Source organism: Anolis carolinensis, unplaced genomic scaffold (genome assembly GCF_035594765.1).
Source record: "Anolis carolinensis isolate JA03-04 unplaced genomic scaffold, rAnoCar3.1.pri scaffold_10, whole genome shotgun sequence".
Taxonomy (NCBI): Eukaryota; Metazoa; Chordata; class Lepidosauria; order Squamata; family Dactyloidae; genus Anolis; species Anolis carolinensis.
This window is the reverse complement of record NW_026943821.1, coordinates 21,992,314-22,012,232: the sequence shown is the minus strand read 5'-3', so window position 1 is coordinate 22,012,232 and position 19,919 is coordinate 21,992,314. Positions and strand designations below refer to the sequence as shown.

The 19,919-nt window shown below is 40.1% G+C and overlaps 1 protein-coding gene and 2 non-coding genes across 3 annotated transcripts in view; all 3 read left to right on the top strand.

Annotated features, from left to right (window-relative positions):
- Positions 1–3,800: 3,800 nt before the first annotated feature.
- Positions 3,801–3,899, top strand: mir1b (microRNA mir-1b). Its single transcript, NR_129907.1, has one exon. It is a non-coding gene; the product is annotated as a microRNA mir-1b (primary transcript).
- Positions 3,900–3,984: 85 nt separating this feature from the next.
- Positions 3,985–4,061, top strand: mir133a-3 (microRNA mir-133a-3). The gene has a single exon (NR_163043.1). It is a non-coding gene; the product is annotated as a microRNA mir-133a-3 (primary transcript).
- Positions 4,062–9,480: 5,419 nt separating this feature from the next.
- Positions 9,481–19,919, top strand: part of smap2 (small ArfGAP2) — a 28,194-nt gene continuing 17,755 nt past the window's right edge. The window contains exons 1-2 of the mRNA XM_008117899.3: positions 9,481–10,891; positions 10,933–11,660. Coding sequence (XP_008116106.1) covers positions 11,558–11,660 — 103 coding nt within the window. The 5' untranslated portion in view covers positions 9,481–10,891; positions 10,933–11,557. The remainder of the gene's footprint in view (positions 10,892–10,932; positions 11,661–19,919) is intronic.

Genomic DNA, 19,919 nt, shown 5'->3' with positions numbered 1-19,919 from the left:
TCACCGTCATCATTGTCACCATCATCATCGTCGCCGTCATCATCATCATTGCCATCACCATCATCGCCATCATCATAACCACTGTCATCATTATCACCATCACCATCACCATCATCACCGTCATCATTGTCACCGTCATCGTCGTCATCGTCATCATCGTTGCCGTCATCATCATCATTGCTATCACCATCATTGCCATCATCATCACCACCGTCATCATTGTCAGCATCACCATCATCACCGTCATCATTGTCACCGTCATCATCATCACCATCATAGAATCACAGAATCAGAGTTGGAAGAGACCACATGGGTCATCTAGTTCAATCCCCTGTCATGCAGGAAAAGCATAAAGTATCCCTGTCAGATGGCCATCCAGTCTCTGTTTGGAAGCCTCCAATAATAATAATAATAATAATTTTATTTTTATACCTCACCCCATCTCCCCAAGGGGACTCGGGGCGGCTTACATGGGGCCAAGCCCAGGCAAAACAGACAATATAAAACACAACAATAACACAAATCAATCAACAATAAAGCAAGTCTTAAAACAAATAAAATCATATAAAACAAACATGCTTGATAAGGAAGGAGCTTCCACTGCACTCTGAGGCAGAGAGTTCCACTGTTGAACAGCTCTTTTTACAGTCAGGAAGTTCTTCCTCATGTCCTTGCTGTAATTTGAACCCATTGCTCCTATTTTCCAGGGCAGCAGAAAACAAGCCTTTCCCTGTCATAGAATCATCAACATTCCCATCAAATGGTCATCATCATAATCACCATCACCGTCATCATCATCATCGTCTGGCTGGCTATCTGTCAAGAGGGCTTTGGTTGTGGCAGAAGGAAGTTGGACTGGATGGCCCTTGGGACCCCTTCCAACTATATGATTCAGTGATTCCATGCAGTTTCAAGATGGAAGCATTCAAGACGGAATGATATATGGTGGAGATTTTGAAACAGAGGCTGGATGGCCATCTGTCAGGATGGCTTGGATTGTGTCTTCCTGCATGTAGTTCTGTTCTGTGGTCTCCTTGGAGCCATGGCAATATATGGGAAATCATAGCGATATATTAAAAGCCCACCTCTCTGCAGATGGCTGTGCTCAAAAATGGGCAGATAGGAGGGGGGTCATTTAAGGTCACCGAGTTTAAAAAAGTGAGAAAATCTCCTTCCTTGGCATGCAAAGGCCCTTCCTGCATCATATCCCTATCCCCTCGGTGCCTCTTCTTGCAAGCAAAGCAAAGCCGTGGAGCGGAAAGAAATGGAAATGGCAACGTTTCCCAGCTGTTCTAAAACATTAAGGAAGTTGGCGGCTTCCATGTCAGCTTGAAGCTGATACCATTCCATGTTTTACTTTGTTCTTTAAAGGAGCTCTCCGAGGTTCTGAGTAGGTTTCAGCACCCAGGACAACTCCATTGAAGTTTGTAGGAAAATCTGGACTGGATTTACTGACCTGGAAGGTGCTAACCTGTAACTCTTAGGGTCTTGGAGACTTTAACTTCCAGGCTTTGTTGCCACTTCTTCTAATTGCTCGTAAGGATTATACAACAGACTCTCAGTTAACCGGCCTCCATGGGGATTGGTAGATGCACGTTAAGTGTTGTTTCCGGTTGCTTGAGAGTTACCCAACTGATGCTCTAGGGCCAATATATAATATAATATACAATAATCTATAATATAATATATTGTATATACATATAATATTGATAATAATATTATAATGTAATATGATATAATACTAATAATACTACAGTAAAATTATACACACACACACACTAGCTGTGCCCGGCCACGCGTTGCTGTGGCAAAGTGGTGGTGGTATTGGTTAAAAATTGTTGTGTAATTTTTATTTGACGTTATTTGTATTTTTTAATTAATTTATTGTAAGTTATCTTTTTATTTATTATATTTTATTATTTTCTTGTATTATTTTTAGTTATTTTCTGTTATTATGGTATTTTATTGTATTAATCTTTTAGTGTTTTTAATTATTTTTTAGTGTTTTATTATTATTTTTTATTGGGTTGCTAGGAGACCAAGTTGGAGGAGCTTAGCCTTCTAACTGGCAGCAATTGGATAAAAGCAATTATTCCTCTCCCTCTAATTAGGACTTTATTTTTCTTTTCTTTTTGTTGTATCAACCTAGAGGCGTGGATGATGGGTTGTGTTGTCAAATTTCGAGGTTGGGGGGCCTGTAGTTTTGTTGTTTTGTCGGTCGCCGTGATGCCATCACTCTTTTATATATATAGATATATATATATACACACACACACATACACATATACATACATACACAGTAGAGTCTCGCTTATCCAAGCCTCGCTTATCCAAGCCTCTGGATTATCCAAGCCATTTTTGTAGTCAATGTTTTCAATATATCGTGATATTTTGGTGCTAAATTCGTAAATACAGTAATTACAACATAACATTACTGCGTACTGAACTACTTTTTCTGTCAAATTTGTTGTAAAACATGATGTTTTGGTGCTTAATTTGTAAAATCATAACGTAATTTAATGTTTAATAGGCTTTTCCTTAATCTCTCCTTATTATCCAACATATTCGCTTATCCAATGTTCTGCCGGCCCGTTTACGTTGGATGTGAGACTCTACTGTGTATATATATATATATATCATGTAATATTACTAATAATATTACAGTATAGTGTTATAGTTCAATATAGTAATATATAATGCTAATATTGTGCTATGCTAATAATATAATATATTGCATGTATATATAATTTGTAAGCTGCTCTGAGTCCCCTTCAGGATGAGAAGGGCGGGATATAAATGTAGTAAATAAAATAAATAAATAAAAATTTAAAAGTAGGCCTAATACTACACCCAATGCTGTAATATACCATAAACTCTATATTGACGTAACACAGTAATGGATATATTATTAATACACTACAAGCAAATTCAGATATATGATTGTTATTAATTTATTCATGTACAGTAGAGTCTCACTTATCCAACACTTGCTTATCCAACGTTCTGGATAATCCAACGCAATTTGTAGTCAATGCTTTCAATATATTGTGATATTTTGGTGCTAAATTAGTAAATACAGTAATTACAACATAACATTACTGCGTATTGAACTGCTTTTTCTGTCAAATTTGTTGTAAAACATGATGTTTTGGTGCTTAATTTGTAAAATCATAACGTAATTTGATGTTTAATAGGCTTTTCCTTAATCCCTCCTTATTGTCCAAGATATTCGCTTATCCAAGCTTCTGCCGGCCCATTTAGCTTGGATAAGTGAGACTCTACTGTAATAATAATAATAATAATAATAATAATAATAATAATAATAATAATAATAATATCCAAGCTTCTGCCGGCCCGTTTAGCTTGGATAAGTGAGACTCTAATGTATTTATATCTTGCTTCTATTGAGCCGCGGTGGTGCAATGGGTTAAACCCTTGTGACGGCTGGACTGCTGACCTGAAGGTTAGGTTGCTGACCTAAAGGTTTGGGTTCAAATCCGCGAGATGGGGTGAGCTCCCGTCTGTGAGCTCTAGCTTGCGAGGACACGAGAGAAGACTCCCAGCAGGATGGTAACACACCCAGGCATCCCCTGGGCAACATCTCTGTAGACAGCGAATTCTCTCACACCAGAAGCGACTTGCAGTAGGTTCTCAAGTCACTTCTGACGCAATAAAAAGGAGATGTAAAGTGGCCAAGACTAAAAATCTTAATTAGTTGTACTTCATTCTCCAGCAGATTCCTTACTAAATGCTTTTCCTTGTCTCTTTTTTTTCCCTCCAGGAATTTTGCCCCATTGTCCTGCCTCCCTCTTGAGCCTACATACTTCTTCATATGCCCATATGGAGTCGGCCAGATTTATGGAATGTTAAGAAGTATGTATCGTTGGGATGGGATTGGAACCGTCGACTTCAAAGTCCTACAAAGTTTCCTATTGGCAAGAGGTGAATGGGAAGCGTCACGGAAGGAGCGGATGCCTACGCATATGTGTCCCTAGGGCTGGTAAAAAGGAACCAGATCGACTGGCAACTGGATTTGGTCCCCTTCAACCAGCTGTGGTGGCACGTGAAAGCAGCCGCTGGAAGCCTCACCGGGTTGCAAAATCCTCTCCACACTGGAATTACCGTATTTATTGTATTGTATTTTCTGCCTTTCTCCCAAGGTGGCACCTTGCCTAAGATTAAAACAACATGCATTCAAAGCAATACATGACTTTTGTTGTTGTGTGTCTTTGGGGCATTTCTGGCCACCTAAGAGGGCTTTTCTTGGCCTTTTAGTGCCCTGATTTATTTATTTTGTGTCAAAAACATTGCATAATAAATAAGTTTAAAAGTGATAAAATAAAGGAATCACAAACAGCTAAATAGTTTTGGACCAAAAACGGGCAGCAGCAATCGCATTGTCTATAGCTTTAAACAACTCCTCCTCCGTGCATGAGGTAGGGCATTGTGGGCAAGCATGCATACGCTGTTTCCCCGAAAATAAGGCATCCCCAGAAAATAAGACCTAGTAGAGGTTTTGCTGAATTGCTAAATATAAGGCCTCCCCCGAAAGTAAGACCTAGCAAAGTTTTTGTTTGGAAGCATGCCTGCCGAACAGAATGCCAGAGCTTGCATGATCGGTAAATGTACGTACCATAGATTGTTATACATGGAAATAATGGTAGTAACAAGAAATTCTTGATAGGATTCACAGCTTGTTTGGTTATGCTGTTTTGTGATGAGACTCGATGAGATATTCATTGAAAAAATAGAACAAAATGTGCTGTAGGATGTCCCGCAAAAACAGAGTGTTTGCAATTGAATAAACTTTCCCTGTGTGTTTATAATAGAATCAATTAGAAAATGACATTTATAACTCAGGAACAAAAATCGTGTTACATAGTGTTATTACTCAGCGGTTCAACTGGGACGCTAGGTGGCAGCGATGGAGTGCAAGAAGGAAGCAGTAATGTGTTGTCGAAGGCTTTCATGGCCGGGATCACAGGGTTGTTGTATGTCTTTCGGGCTGTGTGGCCATGTTCCAGAAGTATTCTCTCCTGATAATCTCCCTAATTAGCATTGGAAAGGTTTGTCTCTTGCCTGGGGGGCATCCTTTGTTCAGAGTCATTAGCCGTCCTTGGGGCTCCTCTGCCCTCAGAGTGTTGCTTCTCATCTACTGTTCTGATTTTTGAGTTTTTTTTAATACTGGGAGCCAGATTTTGTTCATTTTCATGGTTTCCTCCTTTCTGTTGAAGTTGTCCACATGCTTGTGGATTTCAATGGCTTCTCTGTGTAGTTTGACATGATAGTTGTTGGAGTGGTGTAGATGGGAAGCAACACTCTGAGGGCAGAGGAGCTCCAAGGACGGCTAATGACTCTGAACAAAGGATGCCCCCCAGGCAAGAGACAAACCTTTCCAATGCTAATTAGGGAGATTAACTGAAACATTAACGCTGGCTTCCAACTGACAAAGGACTCTTATCACACCCTGGACTCTCCACAGATATATATTTACCTTCCTTGTCTAGTTTATCCATGCCTCATAACCTCTGAGGATGCCTGCCATAGATGTGGGCGAAACGTCAGGAGATAATACTTCTGGAACATGGCCACACAGCCCGAAAGACATACAACAACCCTGGAAGCAGTAACTTCTACAAGAAATAAATGGGAGTTTTAGAGCCAACTCAAATAGTCTCTTTAAACTTGCAATGGCCAACATGTCCTCAAAAAATACACCGAGGACTAGAAAGGTATTGACAAGCAAGGAAGCAAAATGAGTACTGTTTTTCATTATTATCCGAGGTCCTAAAGAACACTTGTTTGGGTTTAATTCCCTCTATTCCAGTGATAGTTGATCACAGGAATACATGTGTTAAGATGGTTGGTTCTGAATACAAATTCAAGGTGGTGTGGTGGGTTAAACCACTGAGCTATTGAACTTGCTGACTGAAAGGTTGGTGGTTCGAATCCTGGGAGCAGGGTGGGCACCTGCTGTTAGCCCCAACTTCTTTTTTTATTTAATATTTTTATTTGATTTATGTGAAATAAATACATCAATTGTTGGAGAACAACGTATAGATAGATAGATAGATAGATAGATAGATAGATAGATAGATAGATAGATAGATAGAATAGAAATCTAGAAAATTTAAGAGAAAACAAGGGTATGGGGGGGAGAGAGAGAGAGAAGGAGGAAAAAAAATAAACACAAAAAACACAACTCCCCCCCCCCCCAAAAAAAAAAAAACCTTTGTGTGTGTTGTGCTTTGGAGATTCATCCTTCGATTTCTTGTTTTTTCCTGTTTATTTATTTCAGTCCTCCTTCTTTAAAATGATCTTTATATATAAGGCAGATCTATGTCAAAGTCCAGTTTTCTTTTCCTCATGAATTCTGCAAAATTTGTCCGGTCTGTTTTATTTTTCCTGTCTCTTATCCTTTGTGTTAGGATATCCATTTGTATAATAGCCAGTACTTTGAGTATCCATTCTTCTGTAGTTGGAGTCTTTTTTCCCTTTCCATACTTTTGCCAGTACAAGTCTGGCTGCAGTACTGATGTAAAAGAACATCCTATCTTGGCTTTTATTTAATGTGGAGTTAGAAAACCCTAATAAATACATTTCTGGTTCTAATTTAAATGTAATTTTTATTATCTCTTGTGTCATTTGATGTACTGTTAGCCCCAGCTTCTGTCAACCTAGCAGTTCAAAAACAGGCAAGTAGATCAATAGGTACTGCTCCGGCGGGAAGATAACAGCACTCCATGTAATCAAGCTGGCCACATGACCTTTGACTGTATATGCCAGGGGTCCCCAAACTAAGGCCCGGGGGCCGGATGTGGCCCTCCAAGGTCATTTACCTGGCCCCCGCCCTCAGTTTTATAATATATTTTATATCAGTTTTAATAATATAATATATTGTATATACATATAATATTGATAATAATCTTATGTTATACAATATAATACTAATAGTAATACCATATAATAATATTAATTATATGTTATATATTACATATTATATAATAGTATAGTGGTATAGTTCAATATAGTAATATATAATGCTAATATTGTGCTAAGCTAATAATATAATATATTGTATGTACATACAGCTGCTCTGAGTCCCCTTCGGGGTGAGAAGGGTGGGATATAAATGTAGTAAATAAATGCAGTAAATAAATAGTTAATTTTAGACTTAGGCTCGGGCAAAGTCTGGCATTACTTGAAGGCACACAACAGCAACAACAATCCTAATTAACTTGACTATCTCATTGGCCAGTAGCAGGCCCACACTTTCAATTGAAATCCTAATAGGTTTATGTTGGTTAAAATTGTTTTCATTTTTAAGTACTGTATTGTTCTTTCATTGTTGTTGTTTTGCACTACAAATAAGACATGTGCAGTATGCATAGGAATTTGTTTGTATTTTTTTTTCAAATGATAATTCGGCCCCTCAACAGTCTGAAAGATTGTGGACCGGCCCTCTGCTTAAAAAGTTTGGGGACCCCTGGTATATGCTGTGGTTTGCAACATGCTTTCAGCCACAAATGTCATGTGTTGACACCTAAAACAAAACCAAGAAGTGTAAGCATATATACAATAAAAATACTGTGAACGTTGGTTTTATACGTTTATGTTTTTCTTTAGCTTGTTTCCATGAATAACACTATATAAAGCAACATTCTTCCTTGCTCCTCTCCACCTGAGAAAACCAGTTATTTTTACTGGATTCTTCCTCAAAGGGGAATGAAATGTGCTGTCATTTTTGACTGAAGAACCTTAAGAATGAAGGCCCTCCAAGACTCCTGGGCCACAACAGCCCTGCTCTGTGGCTCCTTTGAATTAATGCAGTTTGATGCCGCTTTAAAACATTTATATTCCGCCCTTCTCACCCCGAAGGGACATGAAATAATTATAAGTATACAAAAATATTAAAACATTAAAATCATTAAACATTAAAATCAGTTATATCTACTTTAAAATAATCTGTTTAAACCAACTCAGGACACCATGCTGGCTCCGGTTAGCAGAGTAGGTTTCCTATTATTATTATTACATATTATAATATTATATAATATATAATATAATATAGTTTTATATATATATATATATATATATATATATATATATATATATGATATTACCATATTATATATCCATTTTTATAATTTATAATATTATATATTATATCATATTATATAATATAGTTATATATACAGTAGAGTCTCACTTATCCAACACTCACTTATCCAACATTCTGGATTATCTAACGCATTTTTACAGTCAATGTTTTCAATACATCGTGATATTTTGGTGCTAAATTCGTAAATACAGTAATTTCTACATAGCATTACTACATATTGAACTACTTTTTCTGTCAAATTTGTTGTATAACATGATGTTTTGGTGCTTAATTTGTAAAATCATAATCTAATTTGATGTTTAATAGGCTTTTCCTTAATCCCTCCTTATTATCCAACATATTCGCTTATTCAACATTCTGCCGGCCCGTTTATGTTGGATAAGTGAGACTCTACTGTATATATAATATTACTATATTATAGGTCCCTTTTATCATTTTATATTATATGTTATATAATATTATAGTAATATATATATGTATTACTATATTATATATTTCTTTTTATTATTTATATTATATGTTATATAATATTATAGTAATATATATATGTATGACTATATTATATGTCCCTTTTAATCATTTATAATATCATATTTTATATAATATTATATAATATAGTAATATATATGTATGACTATATTATATGTCCCTTTTATCATTTATAATATTATATGTTATATAATATTATATAATATAGTAATATAGTAATATATATATATGTATGACTATATTATATATCCCTTTTAATCATTTATAATATTGTATGTTATATATTATATAATATAGTAATATATATATGTATTACTATAGTATATATCCCTTTTTATCATTTATAATATATGTTATATAATACAGTTATATATATATGTATTACTATAGTATATATCCCTTTTATTCATTTATAATATTATGTTATATAATATTATATAATATAGTAATATATATATATGTATTACTATATTATATGTCCCTTTTTATAATTAAAAAAAACTATAAACACTGCATCCAAAATATATAGAACCGTCATTCTGGCGTCATCTTCCCTGATGATGTTCATTTGATGCAGTTCGCTCCCCATGACGTCACTGATCCCCCCCTCTTTTCTTTCATTCATCCCCACTCATTCATTCCCCCACTCATTCATTCATTCATAGATCCTCCTCCTCGACTTCTTTGCTCCCTTCTGATTGGCTCTAGGCGCGGCCCCGCCTCCGGAGCCGTCCTCCAATCAGCGACAAAGAAGGCGAAGGAGCAGAACGCTGGAGGGCGAAAGGGGCGTGGCTTTAACCAGCAGCCCTGCCTATCTTCTTTCCCAACCGCCTCCCTTGGGGGCGTGGCGAAGAGGTGCGCATGCGCTTTCCGCGCTCCTCCTTTGCCTCCATTTCCTGCCTCCCTTGACGACGCGCTCCTTCCTTTCTGCCCCTCATAAAGGGAGGGGGGAAAGGGGGCTTTATTTTCTTTATTTCAACTCTGTGAGGCCTAAAAACTGAAGAAGAGGAAGAAGAAGAGAAAGAAGACAAAGAAGAAGGGCCAGGGGAGGGGGAAAAAAAAAGAAAACTTACACCCAGGAGCTCAATTTGGGGGTCACTTTGGATCCATGTAGGCCCATTTGTGTTTACTTTGGGTCCATTATCTGCTTAGTATGGATTTGGATGAAGTTGCAATTTATTTTGGCTACTCTGGTTAATTAGGGTTAATATTTAATTAGTTTGGGGGTCCTTTGAGGCCATTTTGAGGGGAAATTAGATTGCCTCAATGCCTTAGCCTTCCTTTGAGGCCTACTCTTATCCCTGAGGAGAATAGAAAGAGCTGGATGTGGCAGAATACTCTTGAATTCCTCCTGTTATTTCTGTGCTTTTGTTGGGGGCCTCAGAAAGCACCTCAGTCTCTATTGGTTGGTTTTGGGGGGCTTTAGTCAAGAGGGACCTCTTATTTTGAGGGTGGAACATCCTGGGTGGATTTTGAGTTAGTTTTGTGGATTCAGGAAGGTCACCTGTGTTTGCCGCACCTCAGGTTTTGGGTTTTCCCCTCCATTTTGGATGCTTTAAGTGCTGTGAATTGAAGGATATTGGCCCCTTGGAGCTTTGTGTTTGGTGTGGAGGATATATTCTGAATTCAGGTCTTGTGGAACATCCTGGGCGGATTTTGAGTTAGTTTTGTGGATTCAGGAAGGTCACCTGTGTTTGCGCACCTCAGGTTTTGGGTTTTCCCCTCCATTTTGGATGCTTTAAGTGCTGTGAATTGAAAGGATATTGGCCCCTTGGAGCTTTGTGTTTGGTGTGGAGGATATATTCTGGACTCAGGTCTTGTGGAACATCCTGGGCGGATTTTGAGGATTGTGACATCTCTTCCTCCCTTTAGTTAAGTTCGTGGGTTCAGGAAGGTCACCTGTGTTTGAAGGACTTCACGTTTTGGATTATTTTTGCCCTTTTGGGTGCTTTAAGTGCTGTGAATTGAAAGGATATTGGCCTCTTGGAGCTTTTTGTTTGTTTGGTGTGGAAGATACACTCTGAACTCAGATCTTGTGGAACATCCTGGGCGGATTTTGAGGAAGGTGACTTCTCCTCCTCCCTTTAGTTAAGTTTGTGGGTTCAGGAAGGTCACCTGTGTTTGAAGGACCTCACGTTTTGGATTATTTTGCCTTTTTAGGTCCTTTAAGTGCTGTGAATTGAAAGGATATCAGTCCCTTGGAGCTTTGTGTTTGTTTGGTGTGGAAGATACATTCGGAACTCAGGTCTTGTGGAACATCCTGGGTGGATTTTGAGGAAAGTGACTTCTCTTCCTTCAGTTAGGTTTGTGGATTCAGGAAGGTCAGCTGTGTTTGAAGGACCTCACATTTTGTTTTTTGTTTTTTTACTGCCTGAAGTGCTGTGAAGTGAAATGCTGTTGGCACTTTGGCGTGTTTTGCTTTTGTTTGGTGCTGAGAATACCTTCTGAACTCAGTGATGCCTTCGGTTTTGGGAACATCTCTTTCGTGCAGCAATTTTGGGGGTGTCTGAAAGAAAATTGAAAAGATATTGTCCCCTCGGAGCATCGGTTTCGCTTTTAGTGGAGGATCAGTACTGAATAGGCGATGCCATCAATTTTGAGGGAGTCCCTTTCGTGCTGCAATTTGGGAGAGGCTTCCACGAGCAACCCTTAGTGGCATGTTGGGTTTTGGGGGGCATGAGGTCAGAGGAGGTGTTGACAACTGTGTGGCAATAGCTGGGGCAAAGGGAACAAAAAGAGAGTCCCCTTGAGAACACAAATTCTTTCTTTGGAGCAGAGCTTTGGTTCTGCAGAGGGCTGCCAGCAAAACCTGAGGGTCTGGAGTTTGATTTAGAAACCAGAGGGGCCTCTTTTCCTGAACTGAGGAAGGGAAAGTCTCCTTCTCCCTTTTGCCAGCTACACACAGGAAGAGGGAGCGCACACAGAGCCCTCTCTGCATCTGCTGCAATGACAGGCAAGTCGGTGCGGGACGTGGACAGGTACCAGGCGGTCCTGGCTAATCTGCTGCTTGAAGAGGAGAACAAATACTGTGCCGACTGTCAGGCCAAAGGTAACATATTTCATCTTTTGCTGTTGGGAGGGTCAGTATTTTGGGCTGGGTCCTCTTGCAGGAGAGAATAAATTGGGGAAGAGGAGATAGAGGCGATAAAGCTGTGTTGCTTTTTGGGAAAATTCTAGTGTCTTTGTCATTAGAGCTTTGCTATTGTCAAAATAATGATAACAATACCATCTATCTATCTATCTATAAATCTATCTATAAATCTATAAAATGTGTGCACACAGTTAACCTTGGCTTTGTTGAAACCTTCATGTTGCATCCAGCCCCAAATGCTGTGAATTTCAGCTTGGTTTTATTATTTTTGTGTGAGCCTTTTCCCACGCGGAGGGTTCTCTTTGTCCAAATTGCTTGCTCTTTTGTGTGTGTTTTTCAACATCCTTTGACTCCGGCCAAGGGCTGAGCAAGCAAACAGGTGGCAAATAGGGTTTGCCCATCCTGAAATAAAATGTGGGTGATGGAAGAAGGAAGGAAGGAAGGTCTCTGTCTTGTTGATTTTCTTTTGGGAGGGATTGGGGCAACACATCCATCGTTTGGGGGTGCTGTATGCAGTTTGTTACATAATGGCATCAACTGGGCAAACTGACAGCGATGACTATTATCGGTCCTTTCGCTAGAGGCAAGAGGTCAAGAATTAATCTTTCTGGCCTGTTGATAAATCCAGTTCATACGGCAAAGCATGTCAGAAGGGCAGGGTGAAGATCTTGTCTGTGTATGTATCACTCACCAAAAAGACATTTCAGTAATGAGCAATATGTCTAGCTCCATGCTCTTCCTTGATATCTCTTAAATGTCCCAACTTCCTGTTTGTAAATGCCAAAATATTCCCAGTTCTCATAATTGCTGAGGTCTAAGATCTTATCTAGATGATTCAGAGACAAAGCATTGATGAAGCAACCCCAGCCTTTTCATTCCTTTCAGAATGCCTGTGGTTTCCAAGGTCTTTAGAAAGAATTCTTAGGGATACTGACTCAAAATATTATTTCCCAAATTGTTTTTGGAAGACCAAGATTTTCCTCATGATCTACTTAATTTCCTTGACTTGGGTTGAGATGATGTTTTTCTCCACTCGAAAATAGAACATTTCTCCCTTTTATGTATCATATTTTGGCTTATTTGCCTGAGTTATCTGCCTTTGTTTGCTTTGCAAGCAATACACACCTGCTTCCTGCTTGGGATTGGTGCTCTGGATGCTTCTTAGGTCACTTCTCCCAAAGGCAGGGACCTTTCTGTTTTCATAAATATAAGGTTGCCAAGATGAAAAGAGAAACAAAAATATAGGTTGCAGTTAAGGACCTTGTAAAACTAGGAGCACATTCCAACATATAATATTCAGGCAGTGTTAACACCTTGAAAAGTATAATGAAAATCTCATTAAAACCATAGTCTTGTTTTAATGTTGCTTGCAGTGTGTCATTTTGAACAAGGTACGTTTCAACTGAAGAAGGATCCGCATGCTTTGGACATCTGGAGTGGTTTCAGGAATATCAGAAATTCCTCAGTGACTGTTCAGTATCTACATCGTTAGTTGCCTTCTTTTAGGATTTAGGATTGGCTTCTTTTATCCTTTTATCGTTCCCCTGAGAGGGAAGAACTCGTAGGCCCAAGATCTGAGCTCTGTGTTCCTATGGGGTTGATCGTTTGGTGGTGATATTCAAATAGCGGCCTCCATATAAAACTGCAGGAAGTTGGGAAAAAAGAACTCTCTTTGAGCATGTCTCATGTCCTTGTACACGCCAATGATTTCCCTTTAATTACCTCTGCTCTGTACTTTTTCAGTGCTCTAGCTGATCAGAGTTGGTCTCGCATCCTCTATCTAGCTGCATTCTTGAGATAAGACCACAGAATATGCATTCCCTTCTACACCCCTCCCTGCCCTTGCTGTGTTGCTATTTTGTGCCTGCAAGGGAACAAAAGAACCACGTCTTCCACTTCATCTTGCTTTTTGTGTTTGCAGAGCCTTCCCTCCACTTTTAAAATGGGGAAAATAAAAGGGCTGACAGCATCTTAGTTATATAGTCCCTACATCTCCAGAGAGAGCCAAGAAAGGATCTTCTTTAATCTTAAAGAACTATTGCTGTTCAATGTAGAACAGTATATCTCAAGCTATCAGATATGGCAGACTGGCATTTCCCATCTATCCAAGGTGCCAGAAGTGGTGTCATGTTGTGATTTTTAATTTTAGTCTTATCTGTCTTTTCTGAAAACAGTTTAGAGACCTTGGAATTGTACTGATCCATAGACTATTTTGAATAGCATTGACTCCAGAAGTATTGAAGGAGAAGGTCAGTTGTTCTGACTTGCTGTGGGAGAACTTTTTAATGTTTACTGTAAACCAGTAGGTGAGCAATTGCCTGGGGACAAGGGCCAATTTTCACCCTACCAACCCATATTTGGTCCACAATCCCCCTAACATTGCTCCCAATCACTTCTGTGTTGGTCAGGAGTTCTTCCAAAATGGTCATCAAAAGACATGCCATGTCACTTCGTGTCACCATTTTGAGAAGGCCTCTGGCAGAAGTAGACAACCTTTGGGGAGGGGGTGTCTCAGTGTAGGTCAGTTTGTGTTTTTGCATGGTCTGTGGGCTTCCGCAGGCAGCTTTCAGCTGAAAAATGCCCCCAGAGCTTGTATTTTTAATGTTTTGGTGGGCTGGAGGCCTTTGGAAACCTGGTAGGGGTCTTCAGAGTTGCCACACATGGCCTGATGGCCACACATTCTCCACCATTTCTCAACCTTTCATGTGTACCAATAAACAATGCAGGATGTCTTGCAGGAAGTACCTTTATTGTGTAAGTTCAAGCAATTTTGCAAGTATGTTGTCATGAATGTCTACAGGCACCAGATCCTGTTTAAGTTTGGAAGCTGAGCAGGATCAATCTTCTTTAGTATTTGAATGGAGACTGCCAGCAGATACCATATGTTGTAGGCTATATTTCAGAGGAAGGAGCTGGGGAAAACCTCAGGTGTTGCCTTCAGATTATCTGTTGACTTATGGCAACCCTATGAATTCCATAGGGTTTTCTTTTACAAAGAATCCCCAGAGATGGGTTTTGCCAGTTCCTCCTTCTGTAATACAAGGAGACCCCGATAGCTGCAGAACCTGTACCTGCATTTTCACTAAGTTGTGAATTGCATTGCATTGCAATTGTCATCATCCTAGCCAGCAGTGAGATGATGGAAGCCACCATCCAAAAACTATCTGGAGGGTCTTATTTTGCCCAGCCCTGTACTTAATAGCTCACCTTTTCACAAGAAAATAATTACTGAAAGCTCCTTGGCTGTTTCTTTCTGGTTTATCATGCATCAGTGGTAGCTTCTTTTTCTGTTGAAAGACCTCCCCACTTTCTGTTCTTCAATCCGCTTGCATTTCCTGTGTGCTTCTAGCTCTTGACTTCCCGCAGCTTGCACCAGCCTCCCCAGGACTAGGTACCGAGTGACGTTTTATGACAATTTTCTGAGAAATCGAGACTGATCATTGTGTTTTTTGAGGCTAAAGTCTCTTTTTAATGACCCACTCCTGTCATCCGAGTGCCCTTTAAAGCAATAAGCTTTCTTCGTGGTATAATTAATCTGAAACTGAAGTATGCCATTAAAATGAAAAATAAATGACAATCTGCACGTAAAGCCCAAGCCACCAAAAAGCAACCCAGCAGAAGGTACACAGATTTACAGAACATTTAAAAAGCAGAGGAGAAAGAAAGGAGTAAAAAAGACTGAAGGGAAGGAGGAAGATTTGGGTCGTGTGTGATGCACAGCTTGATGTGACAATAAGTTCAGATCTGATTCCTAATGTCTTGGTTCGGCTTTTAGCTATGGAGGCGGGGCTGTTCTGAAATGTGTACTGTCCATAGGTTTGTTTGCTTTTCTTTTAACTGAGTGATGACGAGGTCAAATGGGACACAATACTTCTTTTGGGAGGCATGTGACCTCAGATTCCCTCTGGAACTCCTGGTTGCATTTGGGGTTCATATTTTAATTTGATTTTTCTTCTTGCAAGGAGGCACTTTCAGGCAGAAGATTTAAATACCTTTGAGATAGAGACCTCATAGATACCTTGGGATTTATTAGTTCAGGCCTCCTGTAACAGACAAAGAGGTGAGGCCTTAGGGAGGAGGGACACAGCTCACAATAGCTTGAAGTAGAGGAACACTTTCAGGGGGAGGTCCCACAGCAAGCCCGAATACCTCCTTTTACAATAAGCTTTTTCTTTTGATGCTGGAGTTGGCACATTTCGACAAACTCCCAACTCCATAGCCCTGGCTGGAGTCATCTAACATTCTTTGAAAAAGTATAGTAAATACATTCTGTATATTTCTTTTACATTTCCATCCCATGTGTAGACCTTACAGTTGCATTTTATGACTATTGCCCACAGGTTCTTGTGTTGAATTAAATTTTCTGGTCTTTGTATTGCTACAAATTTGCTGCTCTATTTCCTGCCACATTTATGTTCTGAAATGCTCTCTGAAGGTTCTCTAGGTTTAGTGAAAATTGCTGGAAAGACTGCTTCTGCCTCTGCTAGATATTATTTTGGGGTTGAAAGCCAGCATGGTATAGTGGTTCTAAGTGTTTGACTATGGCTCTGGAGTCCAGAATTCGATCTGCTGCTCAGCCAAAGAAACCCATTGGGCAGCCTTAAATGAGTCACATACTTTAGCCTCCAGTGATAGAGTTGACATATTTCAGAAAGAACTTGAAGGGACAACAAGACGGGAAGTCAGTTTTAGCTAAGTATCCAGCTGAGCACATAAAACCTTTAGTTCCGTTTCCATGAGGCTGTGCAAATACAACTTAGGTTCTTCCTAGCTGTTGTTTACCCATCAGGGCAAAGTCTGCTCGGCCTTGGTTTCTGAAGGTCTAGGCCTACAGATGGGTTAACAACACTCCCAACATGGTTTACAAAGGTGTGTGATCATTGCAGGGTGTTAACATTGCAAAGCACAGGTTAATAGGTTTCTTATGTCCATGAGTTCCTCATCTCCATCAAGTTAAAATTGGATGCAGACACAACCCTTAACCCCGGCAGTCTGTAAAGGCGGTGAAAAGCGACCCTTAAGCACATCTGCACTGGAGCACTGTCTTTGAGAGCCATAATTTCCAGTTTTTTTTTAGTTTGAGTCAGCAACTCTCACAAATGCTGTGAAACTTGGAGTCAGATGCCTGACCTTTTGCTGTGTTCCTCTAGTAGACTGATCAAGGGAAAATCAGTTCTGCTGTTGTGGAATGTATGGCATTTTAAAACATGGAAAAAAGTAGTGCATGTTTGGGAGAGCATTTCAATTTTGCATGGGGAAGGCTCTTTCTGACTTGAACCCACCTGAATTTTTGTAGCTGTTATATCAGGTACTCCCGGTACTTCAGCAGTCACCATGGGCTGGCAAGGCAGGAAACATTTTTTTTAGAATCGGAATGGCAGTCAAGGAGCTTGCTTTAGGTCTAAACAAGCACGTAGGCGACAGTAATGGAATTAAATTTCAGATACAATAACAAAACATTAATAAAGCTCTGTGTAACATGGTTGGATCTGATGTCGGAAAAATGGAGGTTGGGGTGCCTTTGCTTGAAGGCTCTGACTGGCTGTTCTGCTTTCTCTGGAGATGTGGCTTTGATCAAACTTCGCACACACTCACCCATGCGCATTGTGTGCTGTCAGTGAGCAAGTCTCGGTGGATGCAGTTTGCGGAGCTGTTACTATTACCATAATACAGCATCTATCATACCAGATGTGTTCAGGGCTGCAGTCATGGCAATTTTCTTCTATGAAAACCTGTTTCTGCATGGAAAAGAAGAGGGATGAGAGATAGCCAGGGCATAAGGAGACTCCTTTAGGTGCAAGATCTGTTCTAAAATTGGGCTTTCAAATCCAAAATTGCAATGAAACCTGTTTCAAAATGGGTTAGCAATGAAATGTGTCCTAAACTGTGTTTTCTCTCATGTTAACTGTTGTGAAACATATTACAGAAGCCATTGTCTTTTGCAACCCAGAGTGATGTGTTTCATCTGGCTGGGACTTGAAAAGAGCACCACTAGGAACAAAGAGCTAGATATTGGGACACTTTATTCCTGTTGACAGCAGGTATTTCCAGGATGGGTTGCCAAAGGAAAGGAGAGAGGGGGGCAAATCTAGCAGGGTGTGGGTGTCCAGATCTTGGTATGCACGTCCCATTGTTACTATCCAACATAGATAGTGGTAAGAGATCATGGGATTCACAGCCTGGCAACATCTGGTGGGCCTTCTGGCACAGAGGACAAAGCCTCCTCAAGGCGTAGGCAATACCCCAGAGTTTGTCAATCTGACCCTCTTCCTTGGTGTTGTTCTGTGGCTTAATGCCAGTGCTGCCTTCCTCAAAAGATCCTCTTGCACCGCATCCTGTGACTACACAGAAAAATGATGAAATTGTTTGTCCTTTGTCGTTCCAAGTGCCTGATGGTGGAGCTGAGTCAGACTGCTGAGTGCATTTTGGGAACGTCTCTCTTCTCTTTCTCTCCTCACTCAGTAGGCATGTTAGTGTGTGTTTGAAAATCATTTCATTTTCTTTGGAGCTGGGAAATCGTGACGTGCGGCCCCTTTTCCACGAATGGTTCAGCACCATTATGAGGTGAAATGAAATTGCTTTAAATTGCAGGCCTGCTGATGAGCTGTCATTTTGCAGAGTTTGGGAAAAGTGCGAAATGGGGGCTTGGATGTGAATTGGGGCAATCAATTTTTTGGGAATCATAATTTTTTTAAAAGAAAGGCAAAGCTCTAGGTCTTATGGCTGAAAATGTAATTTTGGAAGATTTACAAGTATCTCGGAGATTAGCATGGCAACTTTAGGCAACCCTCCAGGAATTACCCTTCAATGCCCCTTTGACAAACAAGGGCAGGGCCAATCATGCAAAATAGCTTAATTTGCATTAATGATCAAAGTTGTGGGTCCCTTTGAGGCAGCATTCTGGTTCTTCTGCAGAGTAATGCGTGCTCCCTGCAATACAGATTTTAACTGGCTGCTCATCAAAACTTATTACCCCATTGTTTCTTCAGTGTGATCTAACGTCTGTTTTCCAGATTTTGTGTGTGCACAGATTTATCTCTCTTTCCCTCTCTATCTATAACTAGCTCTGCTTGACCTTTGTATTTGCTCATGACAGTTATCATAATGCCATTCGCCTCTGCCATTTTTCCTTGTCACAAATGCCTAGCGAGTGGGCATGAGTGTCATTGGAAGCTGTGAGGTTGTTTGTGGGCAAATTTAAAAACAAACAAGTGTACACAGAGGCTGGGAGGTCACAAGAGCCACCGCGAAAAGCGCATACAGAGTGTGTCTTTGGGCAGGATGTACAGTAGCCAGTCTGTGAATGATCTGGATTTGTTAATGCTTCATTTTCATGAACATTGAGAATGGTTTGTCGAGTGAGCTAATATGGGCGTTTCTGAGCAGGTGCATCTTTTCCTCGAACACTAATCTGACCACATTGCACAGATGAACTCTTCTCTGATTCTTCCCCTTCCCAAACTCTTCCTCTCTACTTCCAGACCCGTACCCCAATCTTTTCCCACAGGTTCCTTTGGATCCAGGCCCACTGGTGGCAAGACCTACAGGTTCTTCCCAAAGCGGAGCCTTCACCAGGCGGCTTTTACACCTTCTGCTGTTTCTGCTCATCGGTTTAAGGTGGCCCCCCATAACCATTCCTCCCAGTCTGTCTGGAACCCCATCTCCCTTGGCTTTCTCCTTGCCCCGGTGTGTTGTGGTGACTTATCCTCAAGTCCTGCTCTCAAACCTGGTCCCTTTGTAGCCCCTTGCCAAGTGTATGTGAAGCTCTTACCTTTGTGATGACACAGAAGATTTGGTATTAACATCATAGAACACTAGATTAGGAAGAGATTAGAAAATGCGTACTTGAAAGACGGCTACCCAACTTCTGTTCAGAAGCTTCCTATTGCCCTCAAATACAGTCTGTTCCACAGCTCTTATGGTAAAGAAGTTCTACCTAATTGAGGCTTTTTTCGTGACTGGAATGGGTTTTGAGCTTGGATTCGTCTTTCTAACGTGTACAGAATGCTTTGGAAATACTAGGAATCTTCCATTGAAATGAAATATGGATGAATTTTCCATGTTTCCTCATCTTGAGGCCAGAATTCAAAACGATCTCAGAATTCAAAACGATCTTGACAGACTAGAGAGATGGGCCGAAACTAACAAAATGAAGTTCAACAGGGACAAATGCAAGATACTTCACTTCGGCAGAAAAAATGGAAATCAAAGATACAG